The 19,398-nt window shown below is 40.2% G+C and overlaps 1 protein-coding gene across 2 annotated transcripts in view; it reads right to left on the bottom strand.

The window, feature by feature from the left end:
• The window catches only part of CELSR1 (cadherin EGF LAG seven-pass G-type receptor 1), a 174,621-nt gene that overhangs the window by 22,775 nt on the left and 132,448 nt on the right, over positions 1 to 19,398 (bottom strand). For both annotated transcript variants that reach the window (XM_088480162.1, XM_088480163.1), the window contains exons 17-21: positions 15,311 to 15,405; positions 13,256 to 13,465; positions 8,334 to 8,517; positions 6,056 to 6,199; positions 3,224 to 3,413 (exon numbers count right to left, since the gene is read on the bottom strand). In XM_088480162.1, coding sequence (XP_088336288.1) covers positions 3,224 to 3,413; positions 6,056 to 6,199; positions 8,334 to 8,517; positions 13,256 to 13,465; positions 15,311 to 15,405 — 823 coding nt within the window. The remainder of the gene's footprint in view (positions 1 to 3,223; positions 3,414 to 6,055; positions 6,200 to 8,333; positions 8,518 to 13,255; positions 13,466 to 15,310; positions 15,406 to 19,398) is intronic.

The following is a 19,398-nucleotide window of genomic DNA, read 5'->3' as shown; positions in this document are numbered from 1 at the left end:
TATAAAACCAGTGGTGTTCCTAATATCTAGGCGTGTTCCTGCAATGTTGTGTTGGACATTTTTCCGTGAGACACAAAGGATCTTTGCTGTTATCCTCTCTGTCTGACCATTGCCTAACTCCCTTCTTCAGTACTTATGCCATCTTACTCTATGGGGCATATACAATGGGCGCGAGATTTAGCAAATTAAAAATCTTGCGCACCTCGCGTCCAATTCCGGAACACCGCGGGTATGCCTGCTCCCGCTACCCGCAGTATTCAATTGAAAAAATAGTGGTCACCTGACAGGAGGTCTCCACGGCTCCCAGTGACTTCCCCTCTCTCTTCTTACTGGAGAGGGGGCTGCTGGGAGTCCTGGGGGCTGATGAAAGGAGCAAGGGCTACTGGGAGATGTGGTTCTCCCAGCGCCCATTCCGGGGGGGCCAGACACACCGCACCGGGGGTCACACACACACACTCACTCACACCGACATACTCACCATGCTGCAGAAGAGCCGGCTCCCAATGCTGGATGCAGAAGAAGATGCAGAAGACAGCGCTTCGGAAGGTGAGTAATTAAGGATTAATTGAGCTAATTGGATACTTACGCAGGTGCAGATTTTTAGCAATTCTCGCACACAATTAAATATGCCCCTATGTGTGTTCCCAAGAGTTTATACCATTCCTCTGGTATCCTGTTGTACAGCATAATGCACTAGCATCAGTAAAAATAATACGGTATCTACAGACTTCTGCCTATTGGCTGCATTACTGCATGGAACAAATAAGACGAGTGCACTTTTACTGTTGCTGCAGTCGTGGCATATAGCCCGTCTCAGCGTGCCAGGTCCCGTGCGACTCGCCAGGCCGGGCTCAAAATATGTATCTTTTTTGCATAACTAAAACACATATGGGCATATTCAATTAGGTGCAAAAATCCATTTTCGGGGAAAAAGTTTCGCCGGTGACATCACTTCGCCAGGCAAAAACTTATCCCCATATTCAATGCATTGGAACAGGCGAAAAAGTTTTGCCTATGAAACCTGTTGAAAAAAGTGCAGAATTGGGGTTTTCGGGTGCAAACTTGCGGGAACCATCATGCACCCTTGGGACTGAACCCCAAAGGTAAACTGTCAAAATAAGTTTAAAAAAAACTTTACACCCCAAAACAGTACTTTCAATTTGTTGGGGGACAAACTTAATAACTAGCGAAACAGACTCCAGTGGAGTCCCCAAGTATGCCCCAGGTGTTTTTAAGATTGCAGGTGCTTGCGGCAGGTGGATTTTTAAAGTTTTTTAAAACTGCACATTACCAACTTCAAAATATGTTAGTAGTACCCATTTTCATGTACCCCAAATTTGCTGGGACTAGTTATTTTGATGAAAAAATATTGCTTAATGCCATTCTTCACCACTTATGCAAAGACGCTAATAGCAAGCTTTTGGAGAAACCCCCCCCCAGATTAGCTTTATTAGGGGTACTAGAACACCCCTATAGTGATCCCCAATGTTTTTTGGGGGTACAGAATGTTTTCCCCATTTTTTGACAGGACTTTTCGCTAGTTCCGAATTCGCCGGGTGCCGTTTTTGCTGCTTTCTAATTGAATACGGGGATAAGCGGAGACGCACCCGATACTTTTCCGCATACAAACCCAGCGATGACGTCGAAAAGTTTGGCATGCGAAAAGTACTCGACTTTTCACACCTAATTGAATATGCCCCATAGAAGCGACAAAACTACATTGCTAGCATACACTGATCAATAGGGTGTGCGACTGAGTCTGAATCTGTAAAGAGGGGCCCGATGCGAGCAGCTGCGACCTCTCCTCACATCAAGTTCCGTCGTGCTCATCTGCGACTGTACAAGTGTAAAACCAATTCCTGTGCATAGCAAGTCACAGCCTAGTGTATCTATGGTTTCTAACGGTTTTACCATAGACTTAGCCAAGCCCTAGTCCATATCTATCCATAAGTCTAGGTGAAGACAGAAGACTACAGATTTCTTATCGTCCACCTCACAGTCTTAAAATGTATTAAACCATCACACAGACTAATTGTTCCACTGGAATATTTTTTTTTCTTGTAAGAATACTACATCACACAACAATAATGTACCTAGTGTTTTGCAAAGCGGATTGGGGGACGACTAATGTGATCTTTGCTTGGCCACATTAATGCCATAAAGCAGCATTGTATGACAGAGGGATAATGTTTCCAGAATGTTTTCACTCACACTAAGCAGCAACACACAATGGGCTGGAGTCACATACAGCCGCATTGAGATACTTTGCTAACGTACTGCTAATACATGTGTCCTAACGCATACACATCGCGCAGCCACACTTTTTCCTTCAGCAAGGACAGCCGTTATCATTAGTATCATCACTTACACCCACCCCATGCTGGGTGCAAGAGATCCCTCTAAAATCTCTGCATACACACGCCTCTGGCTATACACCCATGACACTCCCACAAGACGATTCCCTTCTGTGCATACACCCAGCTGACACCCAGAAACACCACCTGCATATATGGAGAGAAACAGACGAAATTCATCTGACTCCAAATCGCCCAGAGATACGCAATGATGCACCCTGGCGCTACACTGCACGCACTGTGTACTAAAACTGGCTAGGTGAGGACACATACAAAGCTGCGTGTAATTAATGCTGGGTACACATTACATGATATGTTGCCTGATCCTGCGGATTGGGCCGACATATCGACCACATCGGCCAGTGTGTACCCACTATGCGCGACTATGCGCTCCTGCGGGTCGTCTAGCGGGGTCGTTCCATCAGATTGCATGTTGGGCCAATGGAACGACCCAGATACCGACGCCGGCATAGTGGATGGAGCCGGTGCCCGAAGTATTGGGGGGTTTGTCACCGTATCGTGCAGTGTATACCAACTATATATTGTGCAGTCGGGCGTCACATCAGCAAGTGGGTACCCAGCTTTATAATCAGGCCCCATGACGATAACAAGAGCTTATATAGCACACCATTTTGTTTATACAAGTGCTTCTCATCCCTCAAGTTTTCCCAACAGGCCATGTTTTCAGGATTTCTTTCTGTGGAAACAGGTGGGATAATTACTGAGCCAGCAAAATGGATGAACTCATCTGTGTATGATTAAAGAAAACCACAATACATGACCTGTTGGTGGTACTTGAAAGCCCATGATCTATATGAATCGTGCACTCATACATAACAGAGCAGACAATGGGAAGTTGCCAAGAGTACCTTAAACTCCTGCGGTCAGGGTCATAATTCTCTGGTAATAGCTGCCCTAGAGAGTGGTACACTATCACCATGGCAACGGCATACTGGTCGGATGGATCTGGTTGTCTCTTTTTTCGTTTAGACAGACGAGAATCAAATTCTTCCTCACTGGTGGGATGTTTCGGGTTAAAAGGCTTTATCGTAGCCAGAGCTGCTTAACAAAAATAATAATAATGAGTTGGCATTGTAGCTTGTACTGGCTGCACACAAAACATTGTCTCAAGGTAGATATAAAAAAACTTTTATATTGAATTGTATATAGAATGTAAAATGCTATGATTAATATATAATGTGGAAGTCTCACACAGCTGAGTTCAGTTAATAAACCTAATTAAAACAATCAAGGTTTGCAAACAAATCTTTAAGCGACTTATAAAACGATCCACTCCCGGCATTGTAAAATAAGCCTTCTATAAAAAGAGTAGTACTTTGCTCAGGCTGATTCTCATCATAATTGTGGGCTTGTCAATTTATGTCCTGCTATTTACCAGCTTCAAGCTAACAGAGAACTATTTCAGCAGAAAACTAGTGCATAGCAATAGGTGCTGTAACCCTTAGCAACCAAATTGTAAATGTAATTTTTGTAGCAAAGTTTAAAACCTGAAAGCAAACATCTGACATATTGCTATAGGACACCTTGCCTAATTTTATTGTGTACTAGTTTCAGTTGTATTTTCTAATATTTGCTCTATTAGGGTTCAAGTGATAATCATTGTGTTGTTCTTATTTTAAGATAAAACAAAGCAGAAACTATATATCATTATAGAGATGGAAGATCACATATTGCTAAATCAGGGCCTTTTTATTTTTTTTGCACAGGGTTTTTTCTATAACTTTGGAGTGCCATGCCAAAAATAGGCTACATAGGAGAAATCCTTATTCCTGGCTTCCCTGTATTGCCTATGGTACTGCAGCCCTCAGAAAGCCATTTACATTACAGGCCAGTAAGGCATTAATTACTATTGTTTTCTTTCTGGCTCTTTAAACATTCTGGATAATTGGTTTGTATATATAACATTATATAATTATTCTACAAAGCAGGTCGCTTTATTATATTAGAATTCCCTTTTTATCCTAATATGATGAATTAGCTGCCAACATAAAATTAAATAAGAATCTAGGACAAATGTCATAAGGTTTACTCACTTTACTTTTCTCTAAATTTCTTTTATTATATGAGCTGCTGATATCTTTCATGCACCCATTCCCCTTCACACAATTTCCCTACACAGACTGTGCCAAATTCATTTTTCATCTCCATAACAATTATTCAAGTGTGACTGACTGTGTTCTGATGACACCAGAGATAGCCCAGAAAATTACACTTTACGCCTTTAGAGCTTGTAAAGTTATTATCTAGATTGTAGTTAGTATGAAGCTTCTTATACTGCTCTATTTTCATTATCAAATACCATCCTACGCATTCCTTTAACAGCCCTGCCTTCACTTGATGTACTAAAAATATATGTATTTTATCCAAAAAAGTGAATAATTAGCATTTTGGGGAGCCCTTTAACAAATTAAAATTATACAAGTTTATTTTAAAATTAAGCTTGTGTATATTCTTATTTATTCATTTATTTTTACAATTAATGTATAATGGGCAGGGATCAGAATCGTGTTAATTATCGCAGATGCCACATCTGAGGGGTCAAGACCCACTGTTCTCAGTGCAGGACCGGAAGCCTCTGAGACAAGAGATATATGCTGGGTTTTTTTTACACCCTCATCCTCATTTTGAATTTCAGAATCAGACAAATTAATTACCTCATCTGTTATTTGTGCTTATACCAGGTTATTAAATAAACCTAAAAATTGTTTTGTTTTTTTTTCATAGAAAACAATATTTAACACAGATCAAAACACAAAATGATAAAGGTAAATTAAGAAATATGGCAGCATTTGAAAATACTACCGTAATGGATGGCAACAATAAACCCATGCAAAGAACACAAGTGTTTTCAATATCAATTATTGAATTATTTAGACTGATGTATCAATGTCACCAAGCACCGTGCAATGAAAAGCAACATAAAAAAAAAAAAACATTTTGATTATTTTAATTAGTGGATTTAAAAAAAATATTAAGTAAAGCACTTGTCAAAATACAGATCCCCAGAGACTATGGACCTCATTCAGAGTCGGTCGTTGTGGCCGCACGGTCGTACACCACCGATGTTTGCTAAACTGCGCATGTGTAAAGTACGCAATGCGCGTACGCAAACTAGCTGCTACGATCAGAAATCTCTCTCTCCTTGAACACAGCCAGGTCGGTAGTTTGAGTGACACAATGAGGCGTTTGTGGGTGGTAACAGGGGAAGGTGCTTGAAAACGGGGGAGTGGAGATCCGAACGCAGGTGTGCCTAATTATGCGAACGGCATTTTATGGGAGTGCATAATTAACAAAGTAGTGTCATTGCACACGTGACATGGGTGGTTTGTACACTGACCTGATCGTAGTGCTTAATAGAGGGTATGGTCAACCTTAAGCTCTACGACCAGTTCCGATGGTTACCAATGGACTCGATTAATCCTTATATGGCCGGAGATGACGTGTAATGCTTACGAGAAGGGGGCGTATTTTTTGTCTTACGGCCGCATCCTCCCCTTGGTCGGCCAGCTAACGATCCGATCTTAAGGACGCAACTTGCGAGTGCATCATTTGCATATCCGGCCCCATTTCCCTTACAACCGTGCGGCCGCAACGACTGACTCTGAATGAGGTCCTATATCACTTAGCATAACTCCGTACAGCTATTAATTGTGACGCACAAAGGAGTATTGTAATGTTACCTTTTTGTTCAGGAGGCTTAAACAAAGTATCAGGGAACAGGACTGAGGACTGCAAATCTTTAGGGTAATCTTCGTAGATCTCATTAAACTCAGGGACTTTGGCTCCACTGAAATTAGCCTTGTCAAATATGTCTACGGCAATGACTAGTAGAAAGAATATATATAGAAATAAACATATAAATGACTTTATTACTGCAAACACCATTGCAAGAGATTAATTATTTTACAAATTGACATTTTATAAATTCTTATAAGCAATTTAAATTATTTTTTTTACACTTATTACCATGTTTTGTACCTATAACAGTTACTAGACAATAATGCCCACATAACAGTCAGAATAATGCGAAAGTCCTTAAGAGGAGGCGACCAATTATATGGCTGGCACCAATTCTATTTTACATTCACACCTGCTGTAGGCTGGCTAGAGAACAGGTGTCTCAGTATAGACTGGATACCGTCAGCACTTCCCCTCGTCATGACTACTTCATAGTGGTGAGCTGTGCCTAATTTCCAGCGACAATCCAAAGTTTTAAAGATGTAAAGGGGTATTTCACCCTTATGTATCACTCTGGATAATTTCAAATGTATTTGTAAGTAATAACATATATACAAACTCAATCGGAAAGGGACATTAAACCAGACAAAATCCACGAAATGGTCAGTCACTTAGTAGCACTGTATACACATTAGTAAGTGCCCAATTCTGTGATGTGTGTACCCAGACAGAATAAAGGATTACTTCACTGGTAAATAACAAATCTGCCCAACAGTAAATGTATAAGTAAAGAAAAAAAATGTATACGAAGCAAAACACCTAAAGTAAACAATATAGTTAATATAATATAAACATTGTAACGTTATAAATTCAGAGTAATACATACATTTCCTGCACAAATGTAGGTTTAGGCACTATGGGGGAGAGGGTCAGGTTTGGGGGGGGGGGGGGGGAAGGTTGGGATACCTCCCGACGGGTGTCAGGATCCTAACCCTTTTGGAATGCCAGTGTCTGGATTTTGCCCACTGGGATCTCGAGTGTCGGCATCTCGAACGGACAATGCTCACCTTTAACAATGGCTTTATTCACAGCAAGCTACTTAAATTGTTTACACACAAGTTCTAAGAATGGTCCTGTGTCAAAAGGAGGTGCTGGTACTAGAAGCTAAGCCTGCACCCCACCCTCATATGTATAAATGTGCAACATTTTATTCCATTCCCCCTCTATATGCTAACTGGTACATAATGTGTAATCTTGCAGTCTGTGTGAGGGCAGAACTATAAACATTGTATCTATTGTATCCTATTCATGTCTGAAATTATTTTGTAACATTTGGAAATATACCTTTCACACTGCAACTGTTCCTGTATGTAAGCGACAAATGTTATGCCTCCTGTTCTCGTGAATTGATCTTACATCTCCGTACTTTGGTTATGGCTACAGGAATGATTGATCTAATATAGCAGAGCTGCAGCACTAACTATCTAACTGGCCATGCACTATCTAAAGCAGGGGGTGGTGGATATGCCCTATACTATTGGGGTACTAGTGAATCAGGAGGATCAGAGAGCCTGTGGTCCTGCAGAGACAATAACAGTACAATGTTACCGCTTGTGTTTAGATTCACTTTATATTCAAAATGACAATTTAATGTATGTAGGTACTTAGATGAGTAATATACCTACAAAACATGCCCCTGCAGAGATCATGCTAGAAATGTGGGGGAAATCCCAGCGTATAGCTTCTCTAAACGTCAGCCCTCATTTCACTTTCATTTTCTCTATTTCTTTGTATTTTGTGTAAGTTTTTTTATTATTTGCTTTTTCTATAACAATTCATACATACACAGTTACAGAAATGTCTGACTGTCTCCTTCCAAGCTAGTGTGTGCTTATAGTGGACTTTACACTGTTTACACTTTAGCATCAGTTATAAAGTAGTCACCGACTTAGTACTGCATACAGATGTACTGACTAATGTGCAATAAACTCATCTATTATATTTGTACACCTTAAATATTGAATCCAAGTTGTTCCTCTGTACCCTATACCTCCTGCCCCATTGCCTTTCTTCACATCTCTATCACTCATTTAATGAGCTAACAGAATTTGAAAACGGTATCTTACTAACATATTACCGCACACACCCTCTATCTGTAATCGTCACACACTGTAACCTTATACAGTCATTTCTACAAACCCTACTAATAACATATGCATATAATATATGTGCGCTATAAGCTATGTGCTAGAGTAATACAACCCAAAAGGTAAAACTCACTAATATTTTTAGTGACGATGACAAAAGGCTTCATATAAGTCTTTTTCAAGTTCCTTGCTACATTGTTGGCATACTCTTCATAGTGCTTCAGCAGATGTGCAGTGCCGCCTTCTGTCCTTTGGATCTGTTCCCAATGATCTTTGTTGCTGCGATCTAATATTGCACTACCTGCATGGATGACGTTCTGCAATAAAGACAAATCCAGGGATATGTACTTTAACTGTCTAATCCATAAATTGAAATACAAAAAAAAAAAAAATCAAATGGCAAATAATGAACAAAATTCAAAAAAGATTCCGGAGTCCATTGGACGTTGGCCCTGATTTGTAAGAACATGCGGCAGACTTTGGTAACAATGACATATACGGCTCCCTCTGAGTGGTATTGCCTCTCATATAATGTACTTCTTGGTTGCAAATTGCATTACTTACCAGTAATCCTTTAAAGCAGCTTTTCACTGGTGAGTCTTAGCCAAGTTCAGAGATTACGGTAATTATTAAACTAGAAACCCAACACTGCTTTGGCTTCAAATCTTAATACTGTTAAGAAATTAGGACTCTGCTTCGAAAACTTTGAAAAGAGTGAAAGAGGCTTAGAGCCCCAGGCAGCAGACATATTAACCTGTCTTTACGGAACGCGGATGATCTTTAGATATCGTCATTCAACAAACTGCATTCTGACTGGCATATCTCACTACTTATTGTTCAAAAAGAGCTCAGTTAACAAATATCCCATAAATCCTCAGTATGTTTGGTGAAGCTGCCTTAGTCACAAAATGTGATCTCAAGGTAATGGTTTTACTAGGTGCACGGTCGTCAAATCCAATGTACTGTATACCTCCCCACTGTGTCCATTTCACAGGACTGTGCTTCTTTTGTAATTCATTTTCCTTTCCAAACTGTCCCTCTTTTGGGTCTATTGTATAAATCCTTAGGCATCTAGTGCTCCTTTGTAAAGAATATCTGTACTGCTCTGAAATGTATAATAGCAATCTGATGGTTTATCGCTGCAGGTCTACTTGTCCTTATAACCATCTGCTTTATGTAAATTGAAAACTGAAAGTTTGCCTGGATGTTTATATAGGTCTATAAACCCACTCTGTATATCTGTGTGTGACGGAGTCTGGAAAAGGAACTTAACATAAAAAAAAGCTACGGTCGCTGCATCGTAGCACTTCACATGCTGAGAGACTCAGTCACACACAGATATACAAGTGTCACATATCACATTAATCAGCACAGTCTCCTGGTGCGTCCTTGTGACATCACATTGTGACTTAGACGCATTCTCAGCTAACAAAACGCCCGGCGCTAGCATAGTGCATGTAGCCGGGTATGAGAGGAAAAAACACATTGTACTAAATGAGTGAATACAGATTGAGGCGTTATTATTCTCAAAGCTTAATTGTTTTAACACTGCGTATGTGAAGCAATTACTCTAAAAAATATCCAAACGTCATTCACGGCCGCCAGTCTGTTGCAAATATTAGAAAGGTGCTTTCAATCATGCAGTGGGTGGAGTCCTCGGGATGTCGGGATACTAATGTAATATTATCATTGGACTTCATCCACTTGATATCTAATTTATACAAATGCACTGACATACCTGGGAATACGGATTCCCAGGTCATTAGTTGATCTATATACTGTTAATTTTAAACCTATTTTGACAAGTATATCTAAGCTATTGATGGGATGGATGAATCTGCCTCTGTCCTTGTTAGGCAGAACCACGGTAATCAAGAGCATAGCCTTTCCTAAACTGTCTTATTTATTACAAATGCCTCCCTTGAGTCTTAAGAAAAAAAAAAAAACGCATCTTATGTAGACTCTATTTTCTCAAAATTTTTATGGAATAAAAGAAAACCAAGAATAGCATATTCTAAATTGCAACTACCTTGTTCGGAGGGAGGAGTAAATTTACCTGACCTACAATCTTTTAGTAGGGCAACATCTTTCAGATATATATTGGACTGGTTCTGGTGCCGATCTATATTTGTGAATTATAACTTAGAGGTAGAATTGTTTTCTCCATTTTCTCCCAGCGCATTGCTTCATTCCCCCAAGAAAGACATTCCTATTAAGATATTCTCTAGTATCCTATTTTTTTATACATATCAATCCTGGAGGAATACTAATACAAAATTACAGAGGAACCCATGCTCTTTCAGGTTTACAACTTTTTGGGGAAACCCAGCTTTTTTGCCAGACATACAGAATGCCTTGTATAAGGGGTGAAGGCCGGAATTGCATCAATCCGGGATGTTTTTGATCCGGGTGGGGTACTGATGTCTTTTTCTGAATTAAAAAAGCAAATTTAATTTATCGAATAGCCATTTTTTTTATGTACTTGCAGATTAGGCACTTCATTAATACACTACCCAAGCCAATGTCTAATGATGAAACACCTGACCCTATGCAGACTATCTTTTCCTTTTCTCGCATTAGTCTCTTTAGACTTAAACACTATGGCCCTCATTCAGAGCCGTTCGCTATTTGCGGTCGTTCGTTCAAAAACAAGGGGTGGCTATTCAAATGATCTGTTCACAAATTGCAGTCTGTTCGCACCTCTAAGTCTGAACGAGCGAGCAAAACATACGCTCGTTTATTTGATAAAAACGCCCCCTGGCCGCTCGCACCATACGTCATGTCCGCTATTTATTTGATTAATCGAGTACATCGTACAGCGTATGAACTGCTCGCTATTCTTGTGGTTGGTTTTTTCAACCGCTATTTTGCGAGCAGTTCTGAGTTTAAAAAAACCAAGTGACGTGGTCAATGACGCTGCTGGATTAATTATGCACACCCTTAAAACGCCCGTTTTGACCTTTAAGCACGCCTGCGTTCGAATTCCACTCCCCCGTTTTCAAGCACCTTCCCCTGTTACCACCCACATACGCCTCATTCTGTCACTCAAAATAGCAGGCATTCGCTATATAGCGTACAAACGATTTTCGGCCGCACTGACTGGTTCGCGCATGCGTACTAAAAACCATACGCATGCGCAGATGTGCAAACATCGCTCGGAACGAGCGTACTGCCGCTAACGAGCGGCTCTGAATGAGGGCCTATAACATGTATGTTAAGACTACACGACGCAATGAACTCATTTAAAAGGTGGTCAGATGATATTACTGACCTCTCAGACTTAGACGTTTTCCTGGAACATAATTTAATGGTATTTAAATATCTTCATTGCAGGAAACACATTTTAAAATAATGCACAGAGTATTTATTTCACAGGCTCAGAGAGCACATATGGTCCCAGAAGAAACTGGGAAGTGCCCAAAATACAGAATGCAGGGTGCCACATTTTTGGCAGTGTGGGAAGATAGCTGTATTTTGACATAAAATTATTAACTATATTAATCAAATTTTCAAATTAAATCTCTCTAGAGAGCCAACAGCATGTTTACTTGTGAAGTTTTCTGTATGGGATTTAGGTGTGTTGAGAAGGGAGATTACTCCTGTCTTAACTGTTATTCTTACTGTGGCGAAGAAACTGATTTTGAAATTTTGGATTAAGGGGTCTTCTCCCTCCTTGGCTGAGGTGAAGAGTGTTCTTCTCCGTATTATATACTTTGAAAGACGAACTACCATTCCTGATATAGAAAATGGTATTATAAGATTCCACAAAAAATGGGAACATTACATCGCAGCTCTGGATGTGTCGGTCCAAACACATATTTACAAATTATTTTAACCCACCTCTTGGTTAATGCATAGACAATTGGATTCTCATGCCTCATAGTCGGAATTTTACATAGAATCCACACTCAAAATTATTAAGAGTACTATACATACGTCTTGAATGCAGGAAATATACCATAAGCAATTGTCTACAAATTGTCTCCCCCAATTGTATATACTTCAAAAGGTCTCAGGTTGCTTTGCCACCAACAATAAATGTAAACTTTGTCAATCCCCAAGTAGGGTTAAAGACTAAGCTTCCCATAAAATCTGTACATTACCATTCACATCTTCAATTCTATGACTGTATGGGAACAGTCACATATTTTGTTAACCTACATGATGCTTCATTGCATAAAACAACAACAGGTGTTTGGCTGGAGTCATCTATTATATCACATCTACACTTTGGATACCTAAGAACCTAAAGCTTGCAGAGGACGGAGCTATAGTATTCTTTTCATTTTTTGAATGTAACAGAAAAAACTCTGTCTCAAAAAGAAGCACCTAATAGTTATTCACTGCACATAGCTATATTTATGCCAGTTCCACTTATCATCAGAAATCACTGCTGACCTTCTAACACATGCCTGATTATCACATCTAATGCAAATAGACTGTAGAATTACAGTGAAACATTTGTAATAATATTTGGGAATGTGTTCATAAATTGTTATAACTCATTTCCCTGTCTTCTAATACAAATCTCTGTCTCACTGCTGCTGCTTGTGGATCTGGTTTGTGAAAACTTATAAACATTAATTATCCATAATAAATTATGGATATACATATATTGCAGAAACCTGGCCTTTCTGCACTGACTACCCCAGTACTAATGAACCACCAATTTCTTGGAGTCACTTCTCGTCTTGGTGCATATTTTTACTGTCTCTCTTTTCTCTATTTCTATGGCTTTTGGGTTTTTTTTAAAGTTTTTGTTATTCTTTGATTTTTCTAGAAAACTTGCTACATACAGTTATAAAAGTGGCTCCAAGTTGCTATGTGCTTACAATGGACTTTACACTGTGCTCAATTGACTACACCCCTATAAAATAGCCAGTGGTGATGGGTGCCCTACGTCATCATCAATATTTATAAAAGCACCAACAAATTACTCTGCCCTGTACAGTAAGAGATCCATAGATATTAGCGCAAACCAAGTGAATGCTGTGGAGAGGACATAGGGTATATAATACTGCACATGCCCTCAGCTGACACAGGAAGAGAGCGTACCTCATTAAATTCCACATCTCTTGTTGCAGCCAAGTCAAACCCTTGTTGCTGGCTCTCATACTGCAATACCCTCACCAGCATTTGGTAGCTGGTTCTGATGTCATTCCCGAAGAACGGCCTTGTGTGATTGGTGGCGTTCTGCAGAACTCGAGCTATCTCAATGGACTTGACACCATCCAAAGTGGTCTCATTACAGTGAAGCTTTTCATTCTGGAAAACAAATTTACACATGACAGTACATGCAACTCGTACCTGATTCAATCACCTTCTCCTACTTTCAGGTTGTTTTGCTAAAAGGTGTGCACAAATCAGCCATGTTGTTTATACTAACTGTATAAATACTTTAAGGCATACCACAAAGTGTATTGGTGTTGTGTAATGACAAAGGCATTAACAGCAGCACGAGACATGCACAGGATTCCTGACATCCACGAACAAAACATGTTTGTAGAGCTGAGTACACAAGCTTCTGACTGTCAGCAAAAGAATAAGAAGCACTACCTATTATTACACAGCTCCATAGCTCTGACTGTCCATTCAAGTTACCAGAACACTCACCAGCATGCCTCATACCTAACAGGGCCACAATAACATGCCTCATACCTAACAGGGCCACAATAACATGCCTCATACCTAACAGGGCCACAATAACATGCTTCATACCTAACGGGGCCACAATAACATGCTTCATACCTAACAGGGCCACAATAACATGCCTCATACCTAACAGGGCCACAATAACATGCCTCATACCTAACAGGGCCACAATAACATGCCTCATACCTAACAGGGCCACAATAACATGCCTCATACCTAACAGGGCCACAATAACATGCCTCATACCTAACAGGGCCACAATAACATGCCTCATACCTAACAGGGCCACAATAACATGCTTCATACCTAACAGGGCCACAATAACATGCCTCATACCTAACAGGGCCACAATAACATGCCTCATACCTAACAGGGCCACAATAACATGCCTCATACCTAACAGGGCCACAATAACATGCTTCATACCTAACAGGGCCACAATAACATGCCTCATACCCAACAGGGCCACAATAACATGCCTCATACCTAACAGGGCCACAATAACATGCCTCATACCTAACAGGGCCACAATAACATGCCTCATACCTAACAGGGCCACAATAACATGCTTCATACCTAACGGGGCCACAATAACATGCTTCATACCTAACAGGGCCACAATAACATGCTTCATACCTAACGGGGCCACAATAACATGCTTCATACCTAACGGGGCCACAATAACATGCTTCAAATCTAACAGGGCCACAATAACATGCTTCATACCCAACGGGGCCACAATAACATGCTTCATACCTAACGGGGCCACAATAACATGCTTCATACCTAATGGGGCCACAATAACATGCTTCATACCTAATGGGGCCACAATAACATGCTTCATACCTAACAGGGCCACAATAACATGCTTCATACCTAACGGGGCCACAATAACATGCTTCATACAAGGAATACAAGCATTATGCTACAGACAATTTTACCATATCTCAAAATCATTACATAAACACATGAATAATTTTTTTTTAAAATATATTGAGATACAATATCTGCGTATATTCATTTACCAATATGCCCCTATACTTTCTACTATTCATTTTCTGATAATTAATGGTGCTATGGTAATTTATTCTACATTGTAAAATCCCTGAGATTCAAAAATATTTGAGTGCAAAGCTAGGTATCTTGTACCAGGTAATGAGATTGCTGAAAGCCAACTCTCACGCCCGCTGGTTGCCATGGCCTGCTGGGAGTGTTGTGTTTCAGTAGCAGCTGGACTGCTTCATGTTGCCTCACCTTGGTATATTACCAGCTTGTATCCTAGAGGAGAATACGGTCACATACCTATGCTCTGGTAACATAGACAATAGCCTCAATTTTGTTAGCTGCACTTTGCGGAATCTGATGCAGTTTACCTCAGCATTGTGTGTGCGAATGAAGGAGGGTAAAGAGTGATGTTAAAATGGATTTAGTGTTTGGGCAGCTTAGTAATGCTCTTACCAGAGTTTTCAGTTCCAAGAAGGTCAGCGTAGTGCAGTTGAAGAGTTCAGGAGGAAGCCAGCCCTTTTCCTCACTACAGTGCCTGATCGCGTTCCCTATACAAGGCAACATACTAATAAGTTATCCCATCACAGACAAGCTAATTGTTCATTAGTGATCCTGGCTCGTGTAAACAAAACGTTTTCTGTAAACCTAAATGCACCATGCAGCAGACCCTGATCTATCAGATAATGAGCAGTCCTCAGTGTATCATGGCTCTCCTAATCTGATACAATTCTAGAATGTGTCTGCACAAATTAGAACAGCCATATTTGTACCTTTCTACCTTGTTCATTGTCAACTGGATTGTACAGTACTAGTTGCAGCCTGCACTAATTGTGAATTGTATGTTTCATTATTTACATTTCCTGAATATATAGAACAAAAATTAGGATATACACCTGAAACTTGTGCTGCTGCCAAAGGCCAAAGCATCATTGTCTCTCCCATTCACAATACATTACTTATGTATCACCCTCTTTCCATGTACAGAAAACCCAGGCATTTCACATTGTAATTTAAGCCCAAAGAAAGAGCAGAACAAGAATTAAAAAGAGGAAACACTAGATGAATAAGCCAAATAACTAGATATATAAATGCATATGGGATAATGTACAGAAAATGATAATGACATTATCACTTAGGACTTCTACAAAAGCATAAGTCCACTGTAGGGGTACATATATCCAGTATCATACAGAAGTTTAAATATAAGCAAGAAAAAAAATAAAACAATCTAAAAAACAGGACCATATGAATCCACACACTTACACAAAGAATGACACCCCCGTACCCTTTACTACCGATCATGTAAGTCACCATTCTCTGTGAGGTTCTCATCTGAGAATGTGAGATAGTCACATACCATAGAACCGCTAAGGGAATATTGTGACAGCTCTGGAGTATAGTAAGTGCTTGCATGTTAACTTAAGTGCTGACAGTGGGGTGATGTTACATGATCGATAACAATGGTTACTTTGGAGAGCTGCTGCTGTATGAAATCATAGAACATGCTGTTTATACAGATGTTTGTTACAAAAAACGCCAATGGAAGGAGTCCCATTGCTGTGTATTATATGCAAGCTAATAGTGCAAACTGGAAAGGTAAGATATTTAGCCATAAAAGTGCACTGCAGACACAAAATTCAACAACAGTGTATAAGTTATTCAGAAACAGAATAGTCTCTGTTAGGGTCAGCTGGATAAGACACTGTCTCGCAATGATTTACATCACGGTAATTGGATGGGTGTTACCAACACAGAGCTGCTGAAATTTATCAAAGATCTGTCAAGTCAATATTTAACCTCAGTGCTTTCTGGATTTGCTAAGTTTTGCATAGGTCGCTTGCATAGGACATCTAAAAGCAATCAATACAATATATGCATTGCATACTAAAGAGAAAATATAAGTGACCATCCTGCAAACATTCTTAAAGATTAAATGAGCAAAGTTTTTCGAGATACCCAAACCTGGGTACCTGACATGGTCCCTATACTTGGATAAGTTTACAGCAACATTTTGAATGCAAAAAAACTATTTTTTTTTCTCTAAAGAAAACCTTATTAAATAAACAAGCACTTTTTTTTCCACCATGAATCAATAGCTGTCACCCGCAGGATTTACACAATACTCACATTGCCATTCTGCCCCTGCCCTGCTAATGAAATGAGCTGAGTATGACTCAGAGTGTAAATAATTTATTGTTTAGCTTGTCATGCCCGCTGTGCACTAACCTGGCAGAGTTTAACTGTGTGAGTGGTGACGGGGGAACAAGCAGAATTACTACTTGAAAACAAGGTCATATAATCCCAATGATTTATGATTTCTACAGCGTATCAATGACTATTTTACTTACTTACAGATATTGTGCTGATCTGACTCAGAAAGAATACGTACCATCTGAAATGCCACTAACCCCTTATTTTATACCTTTGGGGCCACCCAAATTTCACAATACTGTTATATGGCAATATAACCAATAATCAATTTATAAGTTTACTATTTGATGTCCCCAGGTAAATCTTAAACTATTTCTTTAAGGATATGTATAGCTGTCTTTTGGTAGCTTTAGTAATAAATAGTTTTTTACTTATTTTCCTGGTTTATTATACATTCTGTCACAGCATCTAAGAATATTTTGTAGTTCTTACCACTGATCTACACAAAACATTCTGTAATGACATATAAAAAAGCTGTAAATAACTTAAAATTTAATAAATCTATATATTTAAAAATAAAAGAATCATTGATTAAATAAGTTATCATCCTCTTGTTTTAATATTTGGTATAAGCACCATTAACTGCAATTACAGTGGAGTTAATTCAGTTTTTGCAGGGTATTTGGTCAGATGGTTGACAGTAACCATGTCGACATTTATAATGTCAACATCACAATGTGGTTCAACATGTCATCAGGCAATATGGCGATATCCTCAGAAAGGCGACATGTTCCCAATGTTGACATCTGAAATGTCGCCCTGTGAAATGTTGACATTCTGAGCATGCCGTCGGTTAGGATTAGGCTGTGTATATGTGTGTGCGTGTGTGTGTGGGGAGGTGTAGGGAGGGTTAGGCACTAAGGGGAGGCCTAGGATTGGGATTATAATTAGGGGGTAGAATATCCATCAGACTGGCCATAGAATCTCAACTCCACCTGGTGTCTGAGCAGACAATGTGCTTTTTGCACACTAGGAGATATTTCCTAATGCTTTCTTTTTTGCCACTCCTGAGCAAAGCACAAATTTGTGAACTGACCATAATATTGTTGTCTCATGCACTGTTTCTGACATCTCTCTCATTGGGTGGGATGTACTAAGCATCACATCTACAATGCAGTACATTCCGCCTCTTATCGGGTACATGCAGGGGTTAATTACCCCGGCCTGTACTTAGAAATGCATTTTAAATCACAAAGGACAGCTATCCCGATAAGAGCTGTGCTTTGCGATAGCCTCAGCTAGAGGGACTTCCGGGTTTAACACCCAAAAGTCCCTCTGGCGTTCGTCTGCACGCGCGCCTTGGAGGGAGCTGGGAGGGATCTGATTAGATCTTTCTCAGAGGGTGTCCCGATAAGAAATCCAGAGGCTTCTATTGGGTAACACCATCTGAAGATGGCGTTACCCACCGGGACGAAACGCCAGAATGCACTGCATTCTGGTGCTTAGTACATATGGGAATTGCGGTAAACTGCATTTTCGGGGGTTCTAGCGCATTTTTCATCTTAGTACATCCCACTCATTGAATACTGTGCAGGAGATGAACTAAGCCTTGGCAAGAGATAAAGAGGAGAGAGATAAAGTACCAACCAATTAGCTTCTAACTGTCACATTACAGTCTGTGTTTGAAGCCATTATCTCGCTTTACAATCTCTCTATTCAAGGTCTCCATAACAAATGCTCATCTTGCAGTGTTGGTTAAGCTGGGTACACACTGACAGATACATTGGCCGATCGCTTGATCGGCCAATGTATCTGCTGCCCGTCGGGCAGTGTGTACCCACTATATGTCGGTGAACGTCGGCGTTCACCGACATATCGCATTGGCTGTGCTGCACAGCCGATGGACAGATATGTCTGCAGACATATCTGTCCATCGGCAGGTGTGTACGGGCAGTCTGCAGACCGCCCGTACACACACAGCGGCAGCCGCGAGGAGGGGGGGCGGGACACGCTCCCCGCCCACCGGGACATGCCCCCCACACACCCCCTGGTCGCCGGGACCCGCAGCAAGACACAGATGATGGCCGTTTAGTGTATATGAAAGACCATCATCTGCAGATATATCTGTCAGGTGTGTACCCATCTTTAGTTTTATAGGCTGTCCTGTTATAGACAAAGCACAGCTCAATATCCTGCTTATTAAAATAATGTACGGTAGGCTACGCAGACAGGTTCGTCCACACCTATGGAAATATCATGAACAAGTCCTATACTTGTGGCACATATATTTTGATACTTGTACTTTAATGCAAACCATTCATTAATTGCACAAATTTATTTTTCCTAGACATAGCGCTAAAGGGGTACCTTTTATTTAGAAGGGGGTTGTT

Source organism: Taudactylus pleione, unplaced genomic scaffold, assembly GCF_031769625.1.
Source record: "Taudactylus pleione unplaced genomic scaffold, aTauple2 ptg000251l, whole genome shotgun sequence".
NCBI lineage: Eukaryota > Metazoa > Chordata > Amphibia > Anura > Myobatrachidae > Taudactylus > Taudactylus pleione.
The sequence above is the reverse complement of the archived record's forward strand: the minus strand, read 5'-3'. Positions and strand labels throughout refer to the sequence as shown.